Source organism: Dendrobates tinctorius, unplaced genomic scaffold (assembly GCF_039654945.1).
Source record: "Dendrobates tinctorius isolate UK_male_01 unplaced genomic scaffold, ASM3965494v1 ptg000143l, whole genome shotgun sequence".
Taxonomy (NCBI): Eukaryota; Metazoa; Chordata; class Amphibia; order Anura; family Dendrobatidae; genus Dendrobates; species Dendrobates tinctorius.
In genome coordinates, this window is record NW_027361810.1 from 20783609 (window position 1) to 20811096 (window position 27488).

Consider the following 27488-nt stretch of genomic DNA (forward strand, 5'->3'; position numbering starts at 1 on the left):
CCCTGCATATCAAAAAGTTAACATTCATCTGCCACCACTAGGGGGAGCAAATCTGTCTGCAGTAAACTCTGTAGCTCCCTCTAGAGAGGAATGGAGGAGGCAGCCAAATTAAATACCCTGGCAGTGTGAAAAAAAGCAAGGGATTCTGTCCTTGGCCAAGTGGCCACTGAGAAACCTGAGTCATGAGGAGCATCGCTGTGTTATAGATCCACTATATTTGGGAGACCATGGACTCATGGCATTGGAACCCCCAATGATCGTACATCCTTAAAGGGTTCTACCGATGTTAGAAGTTATCCCCTATTCATTATCCCTCACAGGATAGATGACAAATCTGTTGAGTGTTGGGGGTCCAATCCCTTGTACCTTTACTGATCTTGAGAATCAGAGTCTTAAATTCCCATATTAATGAAGCTGTGCTGCTCATGCTCCACTCACACCTATGGGAGTGGTGCGCTGCGCATGATCATCCCCGCTCAATTCACAAGGGACCTCGTTCTTGTGATCAATGGTTGTCCCAACAGATAGGTGGTAGCTTGCTAATTTCTGGAAGTCTGACTGCTGGGACACCAACGATCGTAATAACGGGGTGCCACAATGAATGGCATTTCAGGGCATCATTCTTGGCATCAGTGAAGGTCCTAGCGGTTCACCTTTCAGGAATCAGCTAAAAAAGGACTTACCTTTTAATCAACTTGACTAAGAAAACCCATTTAAAGGGGTCTGTTCACTTCAATCCTTTTTCTTTGAAGAGTCCTCTGATCACAGTGTGTCTATGGATCAGTCAAAGTCTGTAAGATAAGGCTGCAGTAAGTGTTTAATTTCCCTGCAGCACCCCTACAGGGGAAATGAGGTATTACACAGTTCCATTTTACATTGTAATGTGTGGAGACGCTAGGTCCTCCGCAGTTAGAGATAACTATATATCACATTTATGGCTGATAGATCGGGGACTGGAATAAGCGACACCAGATATTAACCATTGCTTATATTATAATTTGCATAGAAGAAACAAAAAAAGTAATAATAATAAATATATATATATATATTCCATCCCATTAAAGCAATACAGATGCATTAAAACAATCTTTTCATTTATAGATATTGGGTTTTGCAGTTGTCGCCCCTTCGTCTCGTTGCACACATGTAACAAATAAAGCCGTTCTGCCGACATTTGCATAAATCTCTTTATTGAGTTTGGAATCTTAAAACATTACGGTAATAAAAAAAATTAAAAAAATCCAGCGATGATAAATAATCTGAAGATTCTGGTTATCTGGAAAGTGTTAGAAAAATAGATGTAAAGTCGACCGTCCCCCCTTCTTTTATGTGTTCACTCCAAAAACAAGTGTCTGCGCGTCGAGTTTATCGGATAGATGGCACTGTGCAGCAGATTTCCCCTGTTACTATGAATTACAGCTGTTTATCTTGCAGCTTTCTTTAAGATTAATTAAATGCAAATGTAACTCTGAGAATCCTGGGAATACCTGCCAGACCTCTCATTAATACCTTCACTTAAAAACCGCCGTGCCAGGGAGTCATTAATTTGCAAAAAAACAAAAATGACGACACCGTCACTGCGAAACAATTCATGGATGGCTGCCCCATTTAGCCTGGTCACACTCTGATCCTCCTTTTAGACCCTGTGGCCCTTTGAGGACACAATAAGGCTCCGACGATAACCTGGCAGCATAGGTAGAAATCCAGCCAAGTGTGAATGTTTGAAGCCGGAGCTTTGGCTGCCATCGAGTCGGCGAAAAACAAAAAAAAGAAAGAAAGAATTCAGGCACCATGTCATCCAGTACAAAGGATAAAAAGAGATTTATCCGGAAATTCAATGTGGCACCACATATGGGATACATGAGGGCCGTTATACAACAGGCCACAGAGATTTTTCTTTTTTTTTTGCATCATTTCTCTCCAGCATATGAAGCGGAAGACATGTGCAAGCATCCTGACGGTTGGAGGAATGTGCATCGTCGGAGTGAGGACGATGATAGTGGTAGTAGTGGTGGTGGCCACACGTTTGTGGCAGATGGCTTTGTGTCGGCAGGATCGGCTTCCTGTGCGGAATCTGGAGGTTTTTTTTGTGTGTCCCCCCCCCTTCTCCGATCAGGTAAATATGGGCACACTCTGGAAAGTTTCGACTTGATTTCGCCTGAGGCTGCAAGTTTGTGACTTCGCCCCATCTGTCACGGATCGTTCCTGGGTTCTGCTGTTAGGAGAGACCTGAATTCACCGCTCAGAGATGCCCAGGAATATGGAGCCGTCTCACCCTGCGGAGGGAGAGAGAGAAGAAAAAGAAAAAAAAAAAGGAAAGAAAAGATATTAACGGTTTGGCGACAAGTGGTTGAGCGGTGGGGAGACTTACATCCTGAAAAATGAGCAATTTCTAAACATGACCATATTGCATCAGCGCAGATTTACAGTCTCCTTCTATAAATAATACGTTGTATCACCGGAGGCCGCGAACGGCATATATTGTATATATACAGAAACGCAAAACAGGAAAATATCCAAGACTAAATACAAATACAATCACATGACTCTAATCCAGCACTGGATGAGCCAGAATATCGCATAAACCCTGAAGATTTACATCTATAGATTCACATATATATGCATGCATTATTGTTTTTATTTCTTTTGGGTTTCTAGTGTTGTGACTTTAAATTTGCTAGATAAAATTATAAAACTTACTGGATAGTGGAAATAAAAAATATATAAATATTTGAAGCCAGGACCCAAGGAAACAATGTACACCACTGATCCATTCTAACAAAAGGCGACCAAGATGTATGACGTGTGCACATAGATACACCTGGGTTCAACTCTCACCAAGAACTAGTCTGTATGTTCTCCCCGTGTTTGCCTGGGTGTCTTCCGGATTCTCCGGTTTCCTCCCACACTCCAAAGACATACTGATAGGGAATGTAGATTATGAGCCCCGATGGGGACAGTGAGGATGATGTCTGGGAGTTATCAGAGTAATCATGGTGACAAAAGTCATTTTTTCCCCGTTGATTGAACTGTGAGAGTTGTTTTTTTTCGTGTGGCTAGCTCACAGTTTTGTTTATACTAATTATGGATACATAAGTTTCGATCACTTTATATTGTATTTTTTAGAGACGTGTGGCGACTGAAAAAAGCAATATTTTGACTTTTTGGGTCTTTTTTCTCTTTATGGGTTATGTTTCAGGGACACGGTGACATCAAATGTTTTTTTTTTTTTTTCAATTCTTTAATTTTAACGGAAAAGTCTAAAAAATATAAAAGTTTAAATCACCCCAGATTTGAATTTTTAAATATTTTTATTTAACTTTTTTTTTTTTTTAGACTCCTTAGGGAACTTGAACCTGTGCTCCTTTGATCGCTTGTTGGATAAACTGTAATACTACATTGTGTAAATCCACTGAGGTTCAGCCCTTCAGCAGACCCGGATTACCACTGTGACTCACTATCATCCCACACTGTTCCATTTAAATATCGTCGTCAGATTGACAGCGGCATCAAAATGATTGAACGGCAGTGATCAGAGAGAACTCTGGTTGCTGCTTTTCAAGATACATGCCAGCTGTGTAACATAATCAGCATCTGTTGCATGTGGGGCAGACACTGGTTCTTGAGCCAACTTCACAGTTACGAATCCCAGCATCCCCTTCCACACTTGCAGACCCCAAAACCCACCTCCACACTTGCAGACACAATTCCTCCTTCACAGTTGCGGACCTCTGCACCACTCCTAAACACTTGTAGATGCAGTGCCCCGTTTCACACTGTGGACCCCAGCAACACTCTCCACAATTTTTGGACCCCAACACCCCCCACCACATTTGCAGAAACACCCCCTCCACAATTGCAGACCCCAGCACCTCCTTCCACACTTGCAGATGCAGGGCCCCACTTCACATTTGAGGAGCCCAGCGCCCCCCTCTACAATTGCAGAACCCATCGACCCTCCACACAAGCAGAAGCAGTGCCCACTTCACATTTGCGGACCAAAGCATTCCCTTCACAATTGCGGACCTCAGCACCCCCACCACATTTGCGGAAATGGCTCCTCCACACTAGCATCCCCATCCATACATAAGGATCCCAGCATACCCTTCCACACTTGCAGAACCCATTACCACCATCCACACCCTTGGAACCAGCACCCCCCTCCACACTGACAGACCCCAGCACCCCCCTCCACACTGACAGACCCCAGCACCCCCACCACACTGACAGACCCCAGCAACCCTCTCCACACTAACAGACCCCAGCACCCCCCACCACACTGACAGACCCCAGCACCCCTCTCCACACTGACAGACCACAGCACTCCCCTCCACACTGACAGACCCCAGCACCCCCCCACCACACTGACAGACCCCAGCATCCCCCTCCACACTGACAGACCCCAGCACCCCCCCACCACACTGACAGACCCCAGCACCCCCACCACACTGACAGACCCCAGCACCCCCAGCACCCCCCACCACACTGACAGACCCCAGCACCCCCACCACACTGACAGACCCCAGCACCCCCCACCACACTGACAGACCCCAGCACCCCCACCACACTGACAGACCCCAGCACCCCCCACCACACTGACAGACCCCAGCACCCCCACCACACTGACAGACCCCAGCACCCCCCACCACACTGACAGACCCCAGCACCCCCACCACACTGACAGACCCCAGCACCCCCCACCACACTGACAGACCCCAGCACCCCCACCACACTGACAGACCCCAGCACCCCCCACCACAATGACAGACCCCAGCACCCCCACCACACTGACAGACCCCAGCACCCACCACCACACTGACAGACCCCAGCACCCCCCCACCACACTGACTGACCCCAGCACCCCCCACTACACTGACAGACCCCAGCACCCCCCCACCACAGACAGCCCCCAGCACCCCCCACCACACTGACAGACCCCATCACCCCCCTCCACACTGACAGCCCCCAGCACCCCACTCCACACTGACAGACCCCCGCACCCGCCACCACACTGTCAGACCCCAGCACCCCCACCACACTGACAGACCCCAGCACCCCCTCACCACACTGACAGACCCCATCACCCCCCTCCACACTGACAGCCCCCAGCACCCCCCTCCACACTGACAGACCCCCGCACCCCCCACCACGCCCTCCACACTGACAGACCCCAGCACCCCCCAGCACACTGACAGACCCCAGCACACTGACAGACCTCAGCACCCCACCACACTGAGAAACCCCACCACACTGACAGACCCCAGCACCCCCCCACACTGACAGACCCCAGCACCCCCCACCACACTGACAAACCCCAGCACTCCCCCCCACAGACCCCAGCACCCCCCACCACACTGACAAACCCCAGCACCCCCCTCCACACTGACAGACCCCAGCACCCCCTCACCACACTGACAGACCCCATCACCCCCCTCCACACTGACAGCCCCCAGCACCCCCCTCCACACTGACAGACCCCCGCACCCCCCACCACGCCCTCCACACTGACAGACCCCAGCACCCCCCAGCACACTGACAGACCCCAGCACACTGACAGACCTCAGCACCCCACCACACTGAGAAACCCCACCACACTGACAGACCCCAGCACCCCCCCACACTGACAGACCCCAGCACCCCCCACCACACTGACAAACCCCAGCACTCCCCCCCACAGACCCCAGCACCCCCCACTACACTGACAAACCCCAGCACCCCCCTCCACACTGACAGACCCCAGCACTCCCCACCACACTGACAAACCCCAGCACCCCCTTCAACACTGACAGACCCCAGCACTCCCACCAAACTGACAGACCCCAGCACCCCCCCACCACACTGACAGACCCCAGTACCCCTCCACCACACTGACAGACCCCAGCACCCCCCTCCACACTGACAGACCCCAGCCCCCCCACCACACTGACAGACCCCAGCACCCCCCAGCACACTGACAGACCCCAGCACCCACCACCACACTGACAGACCCCAGCACCCCCACCACACTGACAGACCCCAGCACCCCCCCAGCACACTGACAGACCCCAGCACCCACCACCACACTGACAGACCCCAGCACCCCCCACCACACTGACAAACCCCAGCACCCCCCAGCACAGTGACAGACCCCAGCACCCCCCAGCACACTGACAGACCCCAGCACCCCCCAGCACACTGACAGACCCCAGCATCCCCTCTCCACACTGACAGACCCCAGCACCCCTCTCCACACTGACAGACCCCAGCACCCCTCTCCACACTGACAGACCCCAGCACCCCTCTCCACACTGACAGACCCCAGCATCCCCCTCCACACTGACGGACCCCAGCATCCCCCTCCACACTGACGGACCCCAGCATCCCCCTCCACACTGACAGACCCCAGCATCCCCCTCCACACTGACAGACCCCAGCATCCCATTCCAAACTTGCAGACTCCAGCTCTTTCCATTTTCACTAAGGGGCTTTTAAGAGCCCACATATAACGGCCATACAATTTCCACATAATACTGCAATTCATTTCCCAATTCCTAGTTTACTGTCCCTTTAAACAAATAAAGGGGAGCTTTACCTGAAGCGGTAATTATAGAAACCATCGAGAGAATGAAAGCGAGTGAAATGTGCAACTGCAAAGAAACATAAAAAAAAAAAATATCTCAAAAGGAAACAGGAAGGAGATGAGCAATGAAGGTAAATATTAAAGTGAGACATGGAGACGCGGCTGATTCTAGTTCACAGGCCTCCGCTACGGCATGTGAAAGCTGGTCTTCATTAAGTGACAATGGTCCGGTCTTCGGAGCGATTGGGAAGCATCATTAGGACTCGGTGCGGTTTTGCTGCACATCAATGAGAATCAGCCTCGGCTGGTGGCAGAGACGACTCCGATATGTTTGTGCCTTCGGGCTGGAGACATTATTTGTACATGGATACCAGACTATATGATAAGTGGCTCATCATATCACAATGCAAACATGGCCTAATTAGCTTGAGGAGTGCTCCTCATTTCCAGACAGACAGAGACAAGGCACAATCTGCAATTCTTGTGTTGCTTCTTTTCTCAAGCTATGGCCGTCTGATCTGAAAGTTCTCTATCGAGAAAGGATCAAGGAAATGACGCAAAGAGAGACAGAAAAAGAAAAAAAAATAAATCAGAAAATCGTAGTCTTGCTGGAAGTTTCTTCGTCTTTGGAAGCCTTCACTATATTGGAGGATCATGGACAAGTCTACCATATTCATATTAATGGGACAATAAACCATAAAGAGGTTTTCCAGGACTTTAAAAAAAACAAACTTGTCCAACAGTTGTGAATGTTATAAAATAAAGGAATAACTATTACTTCTTGGTGGAGTTGAGCAAAAGAATTTGCAAGGCCCTGGTCCAGTTGCCATGTTAGTAATTCGGGACCAGTCTGGACCGTAGACCGGCGTCCCTTGTCAGCCATGCTGCCATCTTCTGATTAGTAGGTCCAGTACAACATCACAGTTACCATCTCCGGTTCATATGGAAGTTGCACGTTTATGCATAAATTGGTGGCCATATATTAAGATGAAGTCATCCTTTATTTCCCAGAAGTGCTCAGGCCCATTTTGATGACAGTAGAGATTAAGGAAACACTGATAGTCCATCTTTCGTATGGGTGAAGGTCCAACCATGGTGTGTACTATGGATCTGCAGAATAAGAAAAAAGTGGTGCGCTGCAGTCCTTCATTGCAGCACATGATACAGCACCATCCATATGCATGTGGCCAGATCTGGTTCTGCAATTCATTCAAGTAAATAGGGTAGAGCAGGAGTACAAGAAGCAGCCGCATGGAAGAGTATTGGTTATGAAAAAGACGCGTAAGCTGCATGTGGCCTCAAATCTATATTGTGTCCATCATCGGGAAAGACATACCATTGAAGATATCAACTAAGGCAGTGGTTCCTCAACTTTTTTTTATTTTTGGTTCTGGAGACTAAACCAGCTACAGATCCTACTTACCGTTATATCCCCGTAAAGCCCCACTCCAGCAGGCTTTTTTTATACTGCGCTGGAGCGGTGCTACTAATCTAAGTTGCCTGCCCCTAGACCAGTGTTCCCCAACTCTGGTCCTCAAGAGCAACCAACAGGTCACGTTTTCAGGATTTCCTTAGTATTGCTCAGGTGATAATTGCATCACCTGGACAGGCAAGAATTCCATCACCTGTGCAATACTAAGGAAATCCTGAAAACATGACCTGTTGGTTGCTCTTGTGGACCGGAGTTGGGATCACTGCCCTAGGCTTATACTTGCCAGCCGCCATCTACACCTTTTATCGGCGCCACTCCGGTCTTTTTGCAGCAGTTTGCGACCGGGGGGGATCACTCCAGTGTTTGCTGGATGATCGGGAAGTCACAACTCAATTTAAGTCTATGAGGGCCAGAACAAGGCTCATAGACTTGAATAGAGATCATGTGATCATTACGTCTGATTTACGGTCAGGCAGAAGTTGAGGTCACAAGATGGTCGCGTGGCACTGGAACGGCGCCGAGAAGAGCTGAAATTGATGTCTGGTAAGTATAGAACCAGGTTCAGGGAACCACTCCAGCATTGTTAAAAAAAAACAAAAAAAAAAACACTTGAGTGGTTCTTTAAAGAGCTTGGACAAACTATTAAATGAAGGCATTAGGTTCGAAAGAATAAGAAGGGAAAGTCTATTGGTGAAATGTGAAATCCTGTCTAAAAAGATGGTGTTTGAGGGCACAGTAAAAATTGGGGATTTGCAAATTTGTCTAAGTGAGCGCATTCCAGAGAACTGATGCAGCTTTGGAGAAATCTTAGAGATGAGAGGGTTAGCTCTGGATTTTGAATGAGGTCAGTCTTAAGACCCTCTACGCATTACATAAAAGTCAGAAGAATGCGCCATGCCGATTTAAACAGGGTCGGAGCACCATCTAATGTGTAGAGAGACTTCCCAACTTCCCAGATGGTTGATGGGTGGAGAATGAAGGATTCGATCTGCTGACTTTATATTTAGCATTGAGATAAGCCGCTGTCAGAGGACTCTAGCAGTGGTTGTCTCATATGTGTGGGGCAGTCGGGAAAGGTAGATGTCAGCTGAGTCAGTGTTTGGCCAACAGATGTCTTATATGTATGGCCAGCTTTAGGTCAGGCTTTCTGCATGAAAATTTAAGAAAAAAGAGGCAAAGCCCACAATCCAAAGTGGTGCCGTTTCTGGGCAACAACCAAACCCTCTCATCTTGGACCACCATTAAAAGTTGACATCAGACTAATTTTCTTTTTACTTGCCATTTGCCTTACGCATAACGCTCATCCTCCAAAATCTAAATGTACCGATCGATACCGAACAGAAGATACAATTTAAAAAAGAAATTCTGTGCAAAATTGCAACACAAGTGAAAGAAAATGTAATCCATGTATCGCCTCTACAAACCGTCCATAAAATTGTCACTTTTGGTATATATCAGAATGCCAACTTCCCACTGGTGGGAATGAGATCTGTGCAAACAAATTAAAATCGGGAGACACTCAAATATTTATCAAAAAATAAAAAACCCCAGGAGGGAAAAAAAATTTTTTTGTATCATTCAACATTGTATTTTTTAATCTCTCTGATCTTCCTGTTGCCAATAACTTGAAATACTCAAAACAAACATAATTTTCCTTCGGCTCCATCACTTGTTCCCTGTTTACAACCTAAAGGTCTCTCTTCCATTGTGTGTGTCATAAATTATAAATGGATGTGTACTTTCCTCTCACCAAATGTGTATCCATCTGCCACCCTATTTATCCGATCCCCTTATCGTGGTAACTACGTTTTTTTTTGCTACAAACATTTCTTTTCCCCTGCCATATTCTTCCACCCTGAAGAGAGCACACCGGCTGCTCGGAGGTTTTCTGTCTCCTGCAGTGAAGGGAGAGATGGCATTTTGCATTATCCAAATTGAAATAGGACGCAGAATTAGATCTCTGCTCTTGGAAGACGCTTGAAGTACTACTGACACTAGTTATAAGTCATGGCATATGATAAGTCCTTAGCTTCGCTGGAAAAGCTAATTGTCCAGGAACCCCGCTGACTTTTTTTTCAATGACTCCTGAAACTTAACAGGGCAGTAAAGTTACCGTGATCTTTTAGAAGCTTGCAAAAGTCACTTTTGAGTTTAGGCTCACAAGTAAAATGGCAGTAATATGCAAGATTGGGCTCTTTAAAGTGAATGTAGTGAATGCCTGTCCCGGGTGATTCAATTCTTCAAACATCTTTATAGCTTTCAAAACTCCGTTTTCTTTCCTCACGCAGAGTGGAGAGATGGATGCGCATGCACGGCTCCTTCTGCTTCACTTCTCCGAAACATACTGATAGGGAATTTAGATTGTGAGCTCCATTTGGGACAGCAATAATAATGTATCTAAGGCGCTGCAGTATAAGATAGCGCTATATAAGCAACGTATAATAAATAAAATAATAGCTGAGCAATAGTGCTGTGCTACGCTCAGAACTCCAAAGAAATGAATTGAGCGCCGCGCATGCACAGCCATTTCTCCTTTTGTAGCGGATGCATGAACAGTCACAATAAGACTCCATGGACTCTTGTTTTGGAGATTTCTGCAGGTGCCCGAGGCGGGACCAATGTCCATCAGCACAGTCTTCACTGAAATCCCATGCATGCACCGATTATTGCAGTATCAGCACAAGTGCAAAATAAGCCTTTTGCCTGGAGCGGTCCTATTCACTATTCTGTGCAAGCAACAATACTGACGGGAATAGAAGCCATTGCTCTGTAATATATCCATACAGTGGGACACCACTGATTTAAATAAGTGTCTGGCGGTTTACTGGTATTTTTAAAGGCAAGAAAAAGGCTGAAGAAGGATTTATTCTTTCCATCGAAGATACTGGAAGGCCACCAAGACTCTCAATGAAATTGTGTACGCTGCGCATGGGTGTCTGTACTTGCCAAGTCTGCACATGACATCTCTGCGCATGATGTGTCTTTGCATCCGCACCTCCTTAGGCTGGTTTCACATTAGCATTTTTTAGCGCAGCGCATCGTTCGCATTCATGCGCCCCTATGTTTAACATGGCGGGCGCATGGTCTAGCGTTTGCACACGTTCGTATGCATTTTCGTGCGCACGCGTTTTTTGTAGTGTGCGCCTAGGCGCGCCCGACGCAACCTGTTGCATTTTTGGGTCCGTCCAATGGCGTCAAAAAAACGATTGTGCACGGAATGCGACAAAATAACACATTACAGTCTATGGGAATGCAGGTGTGCGCATGCCTGCGTTTGAAATCGCATGCGTTTTAAGAGTTAACATGGCTAGAAATTGGTTAAAACGCATGATGCGTTTATTGCATGCGTTTCTATTGCGCATGAAGCCCAGCGCTAAAAAACACTAATGTGAAAGTAGCCTTAGATTTACTTTTTTGGCAAAACGGTTGATGGTAAAATGCGCCGGACTGTGCATCCCATCCATGGTGCTCTGGACACGTCATTTGAATATTAATCTAAAAAATAATTTCTGGAAACTAAGTCCAGGGATTTTTCAAGTAACAGTAGTACAAATTTATTAGCCACATAATAGGTACAAAATAGTACTGACATAACATAAAAATACAAGAAAGAGCAGGTAATTTATACTGCTAATGTCCTGACAAAAACAATATATAAAGTGCTAAGTGCTCTTGCAATTGGGTGCGCACCTGGAGAAAGAGGTGAAACGTGCGTCGGTGGCGGCGCTGCACGTGTCCTGACCTGATTCATGATGGGTAAGCACTAGTGTGTTGGGGGCCATTCTCAGGATCTCATTTTGCCCACAATTAAAAGAGCACTTAGCACTTTATATATTGTTTTTGTCAGGACATTAGCAGTATAAATTAGCTGATCTTTCTTGTATTTTTATGTTATGTCAGTACTATTTTGTATCTATTATGTGGCTAATAAATTTGTATATCTTTTGATATTACTGGATGTGTACTCCCCTTTTTCTGATGTTTAATATGGTATCTAGGAGTGTCCATTTAAGATTCCATTTGAGTCATAACTACGGAGTCTATGATCTCTCAGGTGTCTATATGATACTGTTCTACATGGTTTTGTTTCATATTTTTCAAGTAACAGTATGATTTTTCTTAGGAGAAGGTCACCTAAAAGGACTGGAGCCTTCTTTGAAGCCACATTATACACTGACAGGCTCCCAAGCTTCTGAGGTGACCTTTCCTTTGCTTTAGGAGGACATGCTGGGACTTATAGTTGAACAGGTTGTCTACCGCCAAATCAGGTGATCTTGTGTGTCATCTCTGAACGTCTCCGATGTCTTTTAAATGGATATAAACACTACAGTGAGCGTAATTAGATGACATCTAGAATAAAAAAGTGTAACAAGAATTAGACAACAGAAGGTCTGTAACAGCTATGTCAGGCAATCTGTTGGAAGACAAACCGCAATTGCCCCCCTCCTGAGAACTCGAAAGTTTTCTGAGCAAGAAATATAATTTGTCTTGAGCTTAATGCAACCTACAAAATACTGGCTGGGGGCAGAATGTAAGAGAAGGTGTGAGATGTAAATGTCCATGTCTAATGAGGAGAACACAGTGACCCGTCATTCATTGAGTACTGAAAAATAAACGAAAAATTCAGGCCGGCGCCTCCTCAACCTCGGTAATTAGGATGTAGTGAAATAACATCGGTTGTGCTACCTCTACATTAATATAGGACGGTGCCATGTTCTATGTCAGTTATCTACTGCTACATTTTTGTCTTGCACATTGACATGGCGTTACTTCCAGGATTATTGGGAGGGTACTGTATATAGTCAAGATTTGCTTTACTATCATTGGCTATACTTTTAGCAAAGAGGACAAAATGCTAATTTTTGAATTGTTTTCCAGTCTGTTCAACCCTGTGTGTTACAGAATATGGAAACCATCTATCTATAGATGGATATATAGATAGATAAATAGATAATAAATAGAAAATAGATACTTTAGATGAAAACTGATGATAAATGATCGATAGGAAGATAACAGACACAAAGAGAGAAATGGCAATCTAGAGAAGAAGATATAAAGATACAAATAGCAGATATATGCATATATGATATAGATAGATTGATAAATAATAGATAATAGATATATAGAAAATAGATAGATATAGATAGATAGATCTCAAGTGTTTCGGTTAGATGAGTCCAAGTTAGAACTTTTAGGACTAAATGCGTGCTATGCGGCACGGGTAAGTGAAGATGTGAGCGTCCCTGCTGAGAGGAGGAAAGGGACTCATGCAGGGGCATCGGGGCTGTTCTAACACTTTTCAGATGAACACGAGGAGGCTGTATCTCGAGACAGGTTAGTAGCGGCAGCTTCACTAATTTCCATGGGTTAATACAATGAAGATTCAAGTCAGAGTCAACATAAAAAGGAGAGCTTCACAGAGGTGAGGACGACCTCACGGAGAATGGTTGGGAAGTTGAAGAGACCGTGGGAGTCTGTGTCCATCTATGGCTCCTGGTTCACGAGCCTCCATAAGTATGAAGAGGTGAGTATGCGCTGCACAAGCGCCAAAGCTGTAGGTGCCTCCAAAACGAGAAAGACACAATTCGAGGCGAAGCAAAAGAGATTTAAACTTGAAACTAATGAGCTGGAAGTCAAACATTTTTTTTATCAGACGAAAGAGTGGTCCTTTCAAGGAAAAACTGGTGAAAAAGGACAGATTTAGTGATATGGCTGATAACAGAGAGCAAAGGCAAATGGGGCAGCAGCCTGAGGGCCAGGTAGATTATGATGAGGAGGATGTTGACCAGCAGAATGCCCCACATGGCAGCCTGCAAAGTCACCCGCAGGCCATGTGCATCAAGCTACCTGCAGAACAGGCAACATTGACATCCAGTTGCGGTTCTGCCAGCTTGGGGGAAGACAGTGACAACAGCGACCAGGGAGATGCGCTAATGGTGGAGATAATGCTCCTGGAGTCCCCAGTGTGCCTTCAGAAGTTCCATCTTGGTGATGATCTACCAGAAGAGGCAACAGGGGACAAGAAGAAAAAGACAAAGAAGACTAAGCCAAAACTTTATGAAGAGGTAAGCAATTTGTATAACCTCCTCCGTGTACCCCGAGTCGGCTGCAGGCACAGCTCTTTGTATAAGTTGATGCCACTGGTCAGCAAGAACCTGATGCTAAGGACCAGCGGCACCTCACAGCTGCTAAGAATCAGCGGTACCTGGTATCAAAGGTGAAGCAACGCAAATTAACCAACTGATGACATGGAAGGCACACGCAAGACCATGGGTGAGGTTGCTTCCAGTTCTACTGTATGGTGGTGACTGAGCCTTTTGTGCCTGATGATGCTGAGGTCAAAATGTTGCACACTGTTGTTACCGGTCCAGCAGGAGTGAAGGTGGTGGTAGGTGTGAATGAGGAAAATTCATTTTCTAGTGGTGTGGTTGCTGGTTTGGTGGAGGGTGAGATGGTGATGGAGGTGTGAAATAGTGATGCTGTTGGAGTTGATATAGTCACTGGACGGTTTCCCCCCCACCATCCGGCAGTGCCAACGCCTATCAGGAGTTATGCAGTGTCACTTCCAAGGAAAATAGGACATCCTCCTCTTCTCATGTTGCAGTGGTGTCTCTTGGAGGCTCTACAGAAGGGGAAGAGATCACTAATGGTAGAGGGTTGAGAGGTTGATCTATCCTTCTGGACAGAGAGGCATGGCTTGGGGGCCTTCTGAGAACAAAAAAGGGGGGCATACCGTGTAGTCCCTCCCAATAGTCGGGCTGGTCATTGTGCGTAGAAAGGTGGTCCGTCTTTGGTGGAGGGGCAGTGAAGCATGTCCTCCAAGGTCTAAAGTTGTGGAGCTCCTGTTGAGGATGTGATTCAAGGCAATTGACATCTACACTTGATACATCTCTATTATACACCTGAGTTTGATGTCAGCTGTGTTCGGCCAGAAGGACTTGAGCTCTTCTGGTTGAATTATGAGTTGGCAAAAAATGAGCCCGGCTGGCGAGACTTTGCCCTTCAGGCGCTCTTGTCAAAACCAAGTAAAAAAAGTGACCATAATGACTTGTAAAGGGTCGCTTTTTTGTTATTGACATCATGACGTGGCTTGGGCGGCATGGAGAGGTGGTGGAGATGCCAAATAAAAACTGCAACGAGTTTGGTATCTGGTCAGGGGCCTGGACGTTTATGGTAAAACTTTAGCGTTCAGGTGGTACAGTTGCCCGCATTTCATTATTTGCCTTCCTGGGTAGGGATTGTATCCTGGTCTTCTACCAGGGGCCACCGAAGCTCTGTCACAAGTGCAGTGACCCCACAGACTTCAGTGCAAACTACACTGTGCAGAAATGTGTATTGTGTGGGGATGTCAGACACCTTGATGTATCTTGTATAGAGATTAGTTGCCACATGTGTGGTGAGTTAAGTCACCCATTCAGCCGTTGTCCTTGATCCTTCGCTAATGCAGTGTGACTGTGACCCTGGTTGGAGAAAGCCATGAGGCCGATTCTGCTGGGAAGGGACTAACAGGGGTGAGGGAGTTGAGGGGCCAGGGAAAAAAAATAAAAAGACGTCTGTCCAGCTGTCTCATCTAGACAGGCGCAGACAGGAGAGGGAGCTAAGCGAGCCCCGAGCTACTGGTACGGCCCCTGTCTTGGACGCCAGTCTTACTGGTGAGTCCCCGAGGGATGATTAGTTGGATGAAGAGGTCAGGAGGCTCTACAGGGTCAGAAAAGCGCCATTTCCTCAAAGTCCTCCCATTATGAAAGTATGGCTGAGGATAATATGCAGTGGCTAGAGGACAAGATTAACCTCAAACACCAAAAAGAAGAGAAAAAAGGGAGATAAAACATCTTATCACAGTCTGACCAAGGTACCTAAGGAAGGTACAACTGACTCCCCTGGTTGGTCTTTCTAACTGGTTCCAAGCCCTTGAGAACATCTCTTCCGCTGATAGTGAGGTTCCAGCTACAGTCGGGCTTACAAGGGGTGCCAAGTCTCCTTCTTCTGGGGATGCAAGGCCCTTTAGGGGAGGGACTGGCCCAGAGTCCAGAGATGAGGACGATGAAAAGGAAAAGAAAATGTGGGAATGGAGACTTCTGTGCAATTAAAGAGGGGGACTCCTCCTTTGAGGCAGAGGATAAGGGGAGTGCGATCTTAGATTTTCTCAGCTGGGTTGAAGATAACATTTTCTTTTTGCAAGAGACCAGGTTGCCTAACATGGCAGATGTGTTTAAAGTTAAGCAGTGGTGGAAACTCGAGACTCCCTATTGGTCTCTTGCAGCCAAGTCTCCAATCTAAGTGGGACTGGAAGTGTCTTTTTACAAAGATTAAGCCCCACCTTTTTACAAGTCGGCAGGTTGTCTTTGGAGGGTCCTTCAACACTGTCATAAGGCCCAGAGATTGAGGAGCTCCAGAGACAAGCTGACTTATGATAGCATCCCCCTTAATAGTATAGCTAGTGTGGCTCACCTGGTGGATGTCCACATTCTGCACACCCCAGGCCATGAGGAGTTCACCTATCACAGAGGTAACTGTAGGTCCAGAATAGACAGGTTTTAGTTAAAGGAGGAAGCTGTCTCTTCAGCAGTGTCTGTTGAGGTGGAGTTCTCCGACCACTGTTTAATTTTGTTTTCTCTGAATGTTACAGATAAGACAATCCTTTGAGAATTTTCTTAAGAGCCAGTTGCCCTTACTGGATCTTTGTAGTAGTAAGTCAGAGTGGTGGGAGATGTTCAAGAAAAGGGTGGCGAGATTTTTCCACCACCTATTTAGCATCAGGAGTCTGAACAGGTACCACCTGTTTCAAGGTCTGAGGAAGAAACATGAGCATCTTGTCTCAACTGCGAGGAGACCCCCAGAGTGAAATCTTTGCTAATGAGGTGTCAGTACGATAGAAATATATCTTTGGTTTTTGAGAGGGATTAAGGGAAGTACCGCTCACCTGACCCTTACAGAATCTGCAAGATGTTAGTGAATAGTAAAGCAGTTACAGAACTGATCGACACTACGGGGTCCCTGAGACGGATCGTGATCCTGGAGGTTGTCAAATCCTTCTCCCCTCACTTCTTGGGGAAGACAGATTTTGATTGGGATGAGATTTCAGCTTTCCTGACTGAGGCCGTCCCTGAACCAGGGGTAGACCGCTCTCTTGACGCTTTGACAGAGATGATCAGGGAAGAGGAAGTTAAGTTGGCAATTGAAGAGCTTGCCCTAAAGAAATCACCTGTTCCAGATGACTTAACATATGAATTCCATAACTTCCATAATTCTGGAACTCTCTACCACAACATATCAGACTCTCACCTACCATCGAAACCTTCAAAAAGAGCCTGAAGACCCACCTCTTCCGACAAGCCTATAACCTGCAGTAACCACCGATCGACCAAACCGCTGCACGACCAGCTCTACCCTCGCCTACTGTATTATCACCCATCCCTTGAAGATTGTGAGCCCTCGCGGGCAGGGTCCTCTCTCCTCCTGTACCAGTTATGACTTGTATTGTTTAAGATTATTGTACTTGTTTTTATGTATACCCCTCCTCACATGTAAAGCGCCATGGAATAAATGGCGCTATAACAATAAATAATAATAATAATAATAATAATAAGACTTTTAAGGACACCTCCGATCTCCTCTTGACTGAGGTATTCAATAAGTGTTTTTCCTCTGACGCTTTATCTGATTTATCTGGGCAGTGTGTGCATCTTGACCCCTCTGTACTCGGGTCTTCAGTCTGTTATTCCAACTGTTATGGGGGAATACAGTGAACCTGGTCTACAGGGAAGTTACTTACTGTATGAGGAGATTAAGAGGTTTGGGTATGGTCACACATGGAACTTACGGGGCCAAGTATCGACGCAATGGAAAATCCTCCTAGTAAACAATGTGTTTAGGACTGTTCTTGGTGACCTGGTGTAGGTGTGGTCTCAGGAGTATAAGAGACTGGGCACACAAGTAGAGCCGCTCTCCTGTGTAGGGGCTTTTCTTTTAGTGTTTTGTCCTAGTCTGGTCATCTCCTTTCCTGATGATGGTCTGCTGCTGACACCGTAGATTTTTGTTTTGATCAGTATACAGTGAGGTAGGGCTGTAGGCGCCAAACTTGGGCTTTAGTTGTGGTTATTGTAATGTCTGTTTCTGTATCTACTGTATATAGGGATACAGATTAGCGTGTAGGTGTTAGGTTGGGTGGTGAGAAAATGGGAATTTTCATCTTGTGGGACTTCGGGACACTGGGGTGTTTGGTTGAAAACCAGCTAACTTTACTGCCGATCAGAGGTAGTGTTTGCCGCGCTGTCATGCACATGACAGCGCAAGAAACACCCGGTGTTTGGGGTGCCGAACCCGAACAGTAACATGGACTTCCTGGTGAAGTCCTTGTTCGATGTCCATGCTCAAACAGTAGTTCTGTATGGACCCGAACTTTACTGTTCGGGTTCCCCCATCTCTAAATAAAGTGAGGAAAACAGAGTATACAGTACAGACATTACAGCAGTGGATCGCAACAGATTATTTCTGTGAGGTAAAACATGTCACGTCACAGAATCATCTGTGATCATGTGCTGTAATGTCTGTATACCTTCTTTTGCTTACTCCTATGGCCAGGAGCTGTGGTATGATCAGACCATATCCCTGTACGATCAGACACAGCCATTACACGGTACACAGCAGGGGCACATTTATAAGATTATCTCAGCACAGGAACTTTTTTTTTTAAACACATCCAATTGTGGACCGTATTATTATTCAAAGATCTATTGATTAAAACGTTGATTAAGATTAACTTTGTTCGTGGGAAAACCCTTTTAAAACAGCTTCAAACAGTTGGCAAGTGTAAGCTGCTTTTTGTACAGATAGTCACAGTTAAATCAGCACAACTATTTATTCTCAAACCGTACCGATAAAGCTGATGCAAGTATCACCCAATATATGTTTTATTCACAGTTTACAACACTTTCTCCCATGTATTAGACTGCGAAAAGTCAGATTTTAACAGTGAAACGAGTGATGTTTATTGCTGATTAGACCTCACTTTGCGCTTGCAAGAGATCTAAATCGTAGCAACCAATATATATAATTTATACCTATATATACATACACATACATACATTTTGAAATCTCCGGGATGAGGACTATAATACAGACCCCATGCTGTCCTCACTGGATCTGTTTGGTTTGTAAAATGCTGGAACACACAAACTGCAGCAGAAAAAAAAGAGGAAGGCGACCGAGGCCTGAGGGGTTCCACACATCATAAAGCTCCCTGCCTTCTGGGTGGGTTCCTTTACTTTTTTTTTTTCATTACAGGTTAAAAGCTGTGTGCAATTCTACTGGCTTGCAAAGCACTGCACACAGCATTGGAATTGAGCAGTCAGCATTTTAAACTATTATAGGCTACCTCCTGAACCATTGCCAAGTTAATAGACAATGAAAGATAATGAGCTTGAAATTGGGTGTTAAATTGCATTTTTTTGTTCCTATCTCTATTTTTTCCCATGCTTTAACTGTTTCCTACAGATGCACAATGGAGCTTTACATTGCACATACATCATCAAAATATCTGAGAAGAAACCAAACATTTCACCCTCCTCCACAACTCCCTGTCACCCTTTCCCACTGGCGACGATGGGGTTAAATCAAGCCAAATTAAATTCTCATAATGCTATCTTGCCATAGATAGCAGCCTGAAAAGTCAAAATTACCGTATGTCTTTTTTTAAATCTAAAATAAGATTTTTTTTTTTAACTAAAAAAATGATATCTAAAAAATAAAAATATTAAAAATATTTCAAAATTAAATTTTTTAAAAATTAAAAAACAATTACATCTTTTTTTAGTCTAAAATAAGTTTTACTAAAACAAAAAAATAGAGAAAAAATGAAAAAAAATATTAAAAATATATTTTTCAATTTTTTTTTTTTTACATTAAAGAAAAATAAAAAATATCTTCGGGCCAATTTTGCAAAAAAAAACCAAATATTCGCCTAGGAATTTCTAGATAGATCCGACGCTCCAGGGCATGAAAGGACAAGGGGAGTGTGTTCCTTTTCATGACAATGCATAGAAATAAAATAGATTAAAAAAAATTTAAAAAAATACTAAAAAAAAATTACATATTGAAAATAAATGTTAAAAAATATATCTTTCCATTTTTAAAAATTAAAATAAAAAATTGAACGATACATAACTTCGGGCCAATTTTGCAAAAACAAATATTCACATAGGAATTTCTAGACAGATCCGGGGCATGGAAGGACACGGGGAGGGTTCATTTTCATGACAATGCATAGAAAGAAAATAGATTAAAAAAAAAAAAAAGAAGTCCGCACCTGATAATAATTTCTTGAATCCCCCCCCCGGTTTTAAATAATATAATATTCTAATAGCAAAGTGAGCTTATCTTCATTAGTATAATTGTAAGATATTCCTTTCAACTTTCCTTTAAAGCTAATGAGCTGCATTAATCCAGGTTCATTTTTATAAGCCTCGTGGGTCCTAACGTACAGGACAGCCATTTTTTTTTTTTTATTTCGAAAGCAATAAATTAAAAAAGGGAGATTCGGTGTGCCTTTAAGTGCAAGCCTACTGTCAGACCTATGGTAATACAGCTGCCATGTACTTTAATTAATCCTTGTTAGCATAACAACTAATATTCCTGCATAACATGCTACGTTTCGAAATAAAACTACGCTAATTATACAGTCTCTTGCAACAGATTTATTTTTTTATTTTTTTTATTCCTTCTAAGTTGCAATCAATTTGTCACCAGAGGTTAAAAAAAAAAAATAAAAGTATATATAAAAGTAGTAAAAAAAAAAAAAATACAATCTTTTGATCCTATACCTGAAACCGATGCCTCCTGACAATATCGGGCCTTTTGCAGAATTTCTGCAATTTTTTCAAAAGCTGTTCAGGTGTCGAATACAGATATTCCGCTGCAGGAAAAAAAAATACATTTTTAATGAAACAAAGACCTCAAAGCACACACTCGATATTAGTCACTTTACTAATTAAAAATGCATATTGCTCTGTGCCGTCTCGGTGTTTTACATTATTTAAGCCTGATTTTTATGAAGTTACCTTCCCGCTCGCAAAAAAAAGGATGTTTAATGTTAAATAAGACAGTGTACTCGTTCTGTTTAGACATCTCCTCGGGGTGATTAAAATACATTATTCTAATGTAACACAATACGAAGGGGAGAGGGAGATTTTATAGATGAGGATCGCAACGGAGATGCACAATTTTTTTTTTCCTTATGTCTTCTTTAACTGTATCAATCATAAACTTATTCTCTCTATATACAATCAGTCCACTTCCGTTCCGTAAATATTTACCTAGCTACGTGTGTGTGTAAACGGCGCGCCGCAGCCATCTGCGGATGTACGGTATGTATACATCCAATTGCAATAATGTAGATGAACGCCCGCTATGTACTATTCCGCCCGAGACTAATCCAAAAAAAAAAAAAATCTATTTTAAATCATCTTTTTATTTTGCTATTGTGAGAGAACAGATGGTATGTATAAACGCAGTCTAATGTATTGTATCACTTTTTTTTTTCTCCTACGGTTTTGCCAAATAAACAAATTCTCTTACATAACTTTCCCAGTTTTTCAGACTTTAGATAGGAAGCCCCCGGATGTGGATGATGTGCCTACCTGGGAAGATCTCGGGGTACACCAAAGCTTTGGGGCACAGAGGGTAACAGCCACAGTGCACGGCTTCTAACCTGGAGTAAGAGAGAAGAAAACACGGGATCCATTACCATCATGTGCTTCCCGACTTACTTACTGACGGTTCAGCCCGGATCCTCCATAGTTTGCATACGTTACGACATGAAAGCATCTCGCTTTATCCTTCAGAAAATCCCTCTCCCTGTACGAAACGCTCGGAGAACATTTCATGGATTATGTCTGAGTTATATATATAACAGAACATGTAGCATATGTTTGCTCGATGAATAAATCAAATCAGAGAACTGCTGTGTGTCTCGTTTTTTTGGGGGTCCTTTAAATGCTGCTCAACACATTTTTGCAATCACCAAATAAACACATGAAACAACACGGGGAAAGTATGGACAGATTTCCTTAATCATTCTGCAGAAAATAAGAATGTTCATTTGCAACGTATGGTCGGACGTTACAAAACAGATTCTCCGCTGCTGCAGTGCGCATAATTCTCGGCAATCCTGTTAAGAGCCATTTATATGTAGTTCTGACTTGTAGGCCCGCTTTTATGCTTAGGTGAGAAAAATGGGTGTGAAAACGGAGTTGTTTCTTTTCTTTTTTTTTTGTGGGGGTGCATTTTTCACTTTTCTTAACTTTTGGATTATTTCCTTTTTGAATTGGTAATGTTTCACTTTTCACATATTTCATATTTTCTTGCTTTTTGGTTGTGCATTTTTTTCCTTTTATTTTTTGGTGGATGAGTTTTTTTTACATTTCTTTTGGGTTGTGCATTTTTTTCATTTTCTTCTTTTGACTTGTTACTTCTTTACATTCTATAGTTTGCTGGTGGGGTCTTTACTTTGTTTTTAGAGCTGAATTTTTTTTACTTTTTTCTCCTTTGGCTGTGTAGTTTTTTTCCTTTTTTTTTTTCTTTTGGGTTGTTACTTATTTACATTCTACATTTTGTTGTTGGGGTCATTTTACTTTGTTTTAGGGTTGAGTATTTTTTTTTACTTTTTTCTCTTTTGGGTTCTCCATCTTTTACCCTGTAATTTTTTGTTGGGAGGGTGTTATTGTTTTCTTTTGGGTGGTGCATATTATATTTTACTTTTTTTTCTTTTGGGTTATTCATTTTTGGGTGTATGGGGGGGTTCTTTCCAACTTTTTTTTTGGCTTTTGAATTGTGCATTATTTTTTCTTTTAAGTTGCTCATTTGATTTTTTTTTTTACTTATCATGGATGAGTGAGCCTTCTTTTTACTTTTTATTTTATTTTTTGTAAGGGTTGTGCATTTTATTTACTGAGGTGCAATTTTTTTTAAACTTAGATTTTTATGCTGGGCTTGAAATTCAAGTTAGATTTAGCCACCGCCTTAAAATAAAATGATCATGCCATGCCCTGAAGCTTTGTCTTACTACATAATGACAACAAACTGACATGTCCGTAGCATGTAAAAATAAACTTGTATTTTTGTTGGCTTGTAAAAAACCTAAGTGAAATTCAAAACAGGTCTTTAACTAAGTTTATGTAAAATGGTTTTGAAATTCGGCCAAATAGGTTGACTATGGAAGGAATTGGGATTTCTAAACTTTTTTTTTTTTACTGCTTTCTCCTTCAGTACTATTTGAGGTCATACTTGCATTTTTATTTCTGCTTATTTTTAGTGACACGATATATACACTTTTTCTGACTGTGGCTTTTTTATTTTATATAACTGTCATGTGTCAAATTAGACAACGTAAATAACGCTCCTCTTTCCATTGTAGGATATGAGTTTCCAATTTTTCATGACCTTGTTATATAAAGTTGTAATTTACCCTCTACCATAAAGGTTACTCAATGTGGTTTAGATTTTTTTTTCAAGACATTTTCTTGTGGTTTCGTTATATTTTTACAGTCTCTTCATCAATAATAAGGCTGATATGTTTCTTCGTAAACCCAAATGTCAAGGTAATTCGTAAGCATGGGGGTGTCTAAAGGCAAGTGTGAGAAAGCAAATCTCCATTCCAAGACACACCGTAAATATAACTATACATTTCCCAGAATATAATCCTGACACTTGGTGTCCTCTGTTCTGCATTCACTACCTCCCTTAGTTCAGCAGTCCTTCTCGTTTCCAAAATGGCCACAACAGGGACATGAGGAGCACTTCAGAAAGTCTGAACTACTCCGCCCAACACCTGTCCATTGGAAAGAGGATGAATCAACCGCGTTGACAAAAGTGTTGAGTTCATCCCAAGGCAGAGAAAATGGAGGCGTGATAAACACTTTCTTAAATGCTCTCCATGCCTTTGGAATTCCCATTTTGGAGTAGAGGAGAACATGGCCCCAAACTGGAGAACAGAAGGCACCAGGTCTCATGACAATACATCAATAATGTACAGTATAGTCACTTTTAGATTTGTGAGTAGAGAATCGCTTTGGGAACAATTTTACCCAAAATAAAGGAGGATTTTAGTTTAAATGATAATAGACAAGACGTTTCCAAAATTTTGTTTTAATATTCATTGAAAATCAATCAATAAGTTTAATTTAGAGAACTGATGCTCTCAGTAATATAATAAATAGTGAGAAAAGCCGGAGGATAAATCATAAAATATTAACTGTCCACAACCAGTCCGAAAACCTTACTGCTCTGGCCAAGGACCATACATGAAAGAAAAGAACAGTTCTACTAACTGATTTTTGATGAAACATTTCTACTCCTTTTACTTAACTAATGGAATTCCTGATTAACAGAAAACTATGGCCTATGAAATCAGACAGTACACCACACAAATCCCATGGATCCCAGAATATTGGACTGTTCTTCTACATTGCTTCTACCTCTCATGACAAATACCTACGGTCAATACGAGTATCTAATTGAATGATGAGATTTATTAACACCAATTCTAAATTGTTGGGCAACTTTAGCTGTAAATTCTCACTATACCTTCCTAGATTTGAAAAGTTCCTGATGACTGTCACTAATGTATTCCATAGTAAAAATACCAATATAGTCCAATTCTAAAAAAAATATATATACCATACAGAATAAACAATACTATTTCTTTTTTTTCCTATATACCAATAGCAACTAACTCAAGCTAGTGGGACACTCTTGGAGCATATTGGGTAAATAGGGGCCTAAAGAGACGCTTAGGATGGCTGTCAATAGCTTTTTCATGTGTTAAATGGAGGGCTGTAGCATAATAAGACACGCTAACATAAGCTATTTATGTTGTAATAAGCCATGACTTCACAAAAATGTTTTTCACGTCAAATGGTTTCAGATCGAAGAAAACAGGAACAAAATTCCAAGGTCAAAATGATCATATGCTTGAATGACAAAATTATGCGAAAATAATTTTATATCTAGCAATCATCTATAACTATGATCAAAGGTGGACTGTCCCATGGCAGTGCCAGATGATTCTCTGTCATGGGCAAAATCTGAGAAACAAATGAGCCACGAATGGCCAATATTACTCACCTGTCCCAGCTCCATGCCAGGACTTGCTTCCTTCTCCTATGGCGGCCTCCCCTTGTAGAAGTCCACACCGGGTTTCTTAGGTAACCTGGCGAACTGCATTATCATCACCATCCCAGGCCTTTTAAGGCATGATCATGAATGCCAGCCATTTGGGTATTAAGTAGCACTGTCCAAAGTTGGCTCAATTTTTTTTAAGAGATTGCCTCCACTTCAATTAACTCAGCTCCAGCTAAGTATCTTCTCTAACTACAATTATTTCCAAGCTAAGTCCAGCTTACTAGGTGTTGACATCTTACTTGGCAAGCAAGTTACCAAATCATCCCAACTGTTCTCACCTGACCTCTGCAATCAAGGTAATGCATCTCTCCAAGCATATCTTCAGCTCGCCTATACTTCTCTGCTATCCTGATGTTAACTATTTCCTTGCTATAAGTCTCAATACGCATGCATTGCTGCAAATAACCATGGTTGGAAGACACTAGACTACATTTACTTCATACTTACTGGAAGATACAGCTTTCCTGTACATACAGTCAAGATTCCCATATGTGTATCTGCGAAAAGCTTCATCTTCACCTGTTGGTACCTATTCCACTTCTCTGTCACCCTCCATACCCTGCTGTCCTGGTCCTAGCTGATAAACGCGTCTACTGTCAAAAGCCGCTCTGCAGCACCATCAACTTAGGTCCATGCTGCTCATCCAAACCTACAGCTTAGCACCAGGTGAGCCCATAACTGCCAGCAGACGATAATCCCACTTGGAGGTGATTTTTGACTCAAGCACTTGCCACAACAGTCTATTTTTCATAGGATGATTCCAAATAACCTGATATTTCTTGTGTGTACAATGATAATAAAGAATATGATGTAATCAAAAGTGTACATGAATGGGGGCTGGACCTCTTTATGATTTCCTAAGGGGGACCCAAGGCTTACATTTCCTGTGATGATTCGTATGTATGCCAATCTTGGAAAAGACTCCAAAATCTGTCTGTAAACATCGCTGAGGCCTTTGCGGTTGGGATACCGGTCATTGAATTAAGGTTTTGTTGACTGGATAACAAACAATGCAAAATGATAAAATAGCTACTAGAGGACAATATGTAAACTAACAAGTTATCTTCTCTAGAAAATAAGTCTGGGTTACACCTTATATAAGGAGCATTTCCAGAAGTCAATTCTCCTAATCACAGAAGGTTTCTCAGCATTACACCTATGTGAGCCTTATTTGTTAGTTGGAGGAACAGGGGTTGGGAATACGTCATGGCTGACTGATGAGGTCCAGGACAGAATTTATAGCCTCAGTCTCTGGAAGGCCAATTTTCCTAACCACCCTACCTATGTCTCATGTTCTATTTATCTGAGAGCAATCAGGGCTGGATAAACTCCAGGAGACAGGTCTCCTAAAATGCAACTGCTGGCGCCTAATTCATTTCTATTTATTCCCTGTACTGTAATTGAATGTAATCATTAAGGGTATATAGAGAACTATGCGTCATCGTAAAAAGCAAATAACCTTGTGTATATATACTCCTGCAATCTGTTGGCTTAAGAAATGCATGGCATCTTCATAAATATTAAAGGCAATTTAATATATGGCATAATCCGTCATTTAACAGGTACCGCTCTGATCTCAGACAAGAGAGCGCCGTCGTGCAACTTTGAATTCTTTTGGTCCTGTATACATGGCAAAGAAAAACATGGGAAATGATGAATCAAGAGATTTTGTATCTGTTGCAAAATGCCCACCAAGGTTGGATTTCTTTCGATGGTCACTCATGACTTTCAGACATTAAGGTTGGGCTAAGTCTGGAATTTCACCATGATGAAATATCACTTCAGCCTAAGGGTGCCTTTTTTTTAGTTAATTACTAAATACACTGATCAGGCAGAACAAAACCTCCGACAGGTGAAGGGAATAACAAATGTTATGTTGGCACCTGTAAGAGTGGGATATATTAAGCAATGAGTGAACAGTCAGTTCTTGACGTTGCTGAGTTTAAAGTAGTTAAAAGTAGGGAAGATCGGCACGTGTATGGATATAGCAAGGCCAAAATTGTGATGGCCACATAACTGTGTCAGAACTTCTCCAAAACTGTAAGTCTTGATGGATGTAACAAGATAATGTTGGGTCATGTTGGATGTTCACAGTATATGGTGTATTTTGTGGGGTGTTTCCAATATACGATGGGTCCTGCGGGGTGTTCACATTATATACTGGTTCCATTAGGGTGTTTACATTATATGGTGGGTCTTGTAGGCAGGGCTGTGGAGTTGGAGTCATAGCCATGGAGAATGAGGAGTTGGAGGTTTGGCTTATCGACTCCACAGCCCTGGTATGAGGGAGTCGGACTCGTGGAGTGATGGAAACTGATG

General features: G+C 43.0%; 1 protein-coding gene across 4 annotated transcripts in view; it reads right to left on the reverse strand.

Moving 5' to 3' along the window:
• Positions 1-1170: 1170 nt before the first annotated feature.
• GTDC1 (glycosyltransferase like domain containing 1) overlaps positions 1171-27488 on the reverse strand; it is a 219954-nt gene continuing 193636 nt past the window's right edge. For all 4 annotated transcript variants that reach the window (XM_073545575.1, XM_073545573.1, XM_073545576.1 and 1 more), the window contains 3 exons: positions 21629-21699; positions 20813-20904; positions 1171-2276 (listed from right to left, as the gene is read on the reverse strand). In XM_073545575.1, coding sequence (XP_073401676.1) covers positions 2193-2276; positions 20813-20904; positions 21629-21699 — 247 coding nt within the window. In that variant the 3' untranslated portion in view covers positions 1171-2192. The remainder of the gene's footprint in view (positions 2277-20812; positions 20905-21628; positions 21700-27488) is intronic.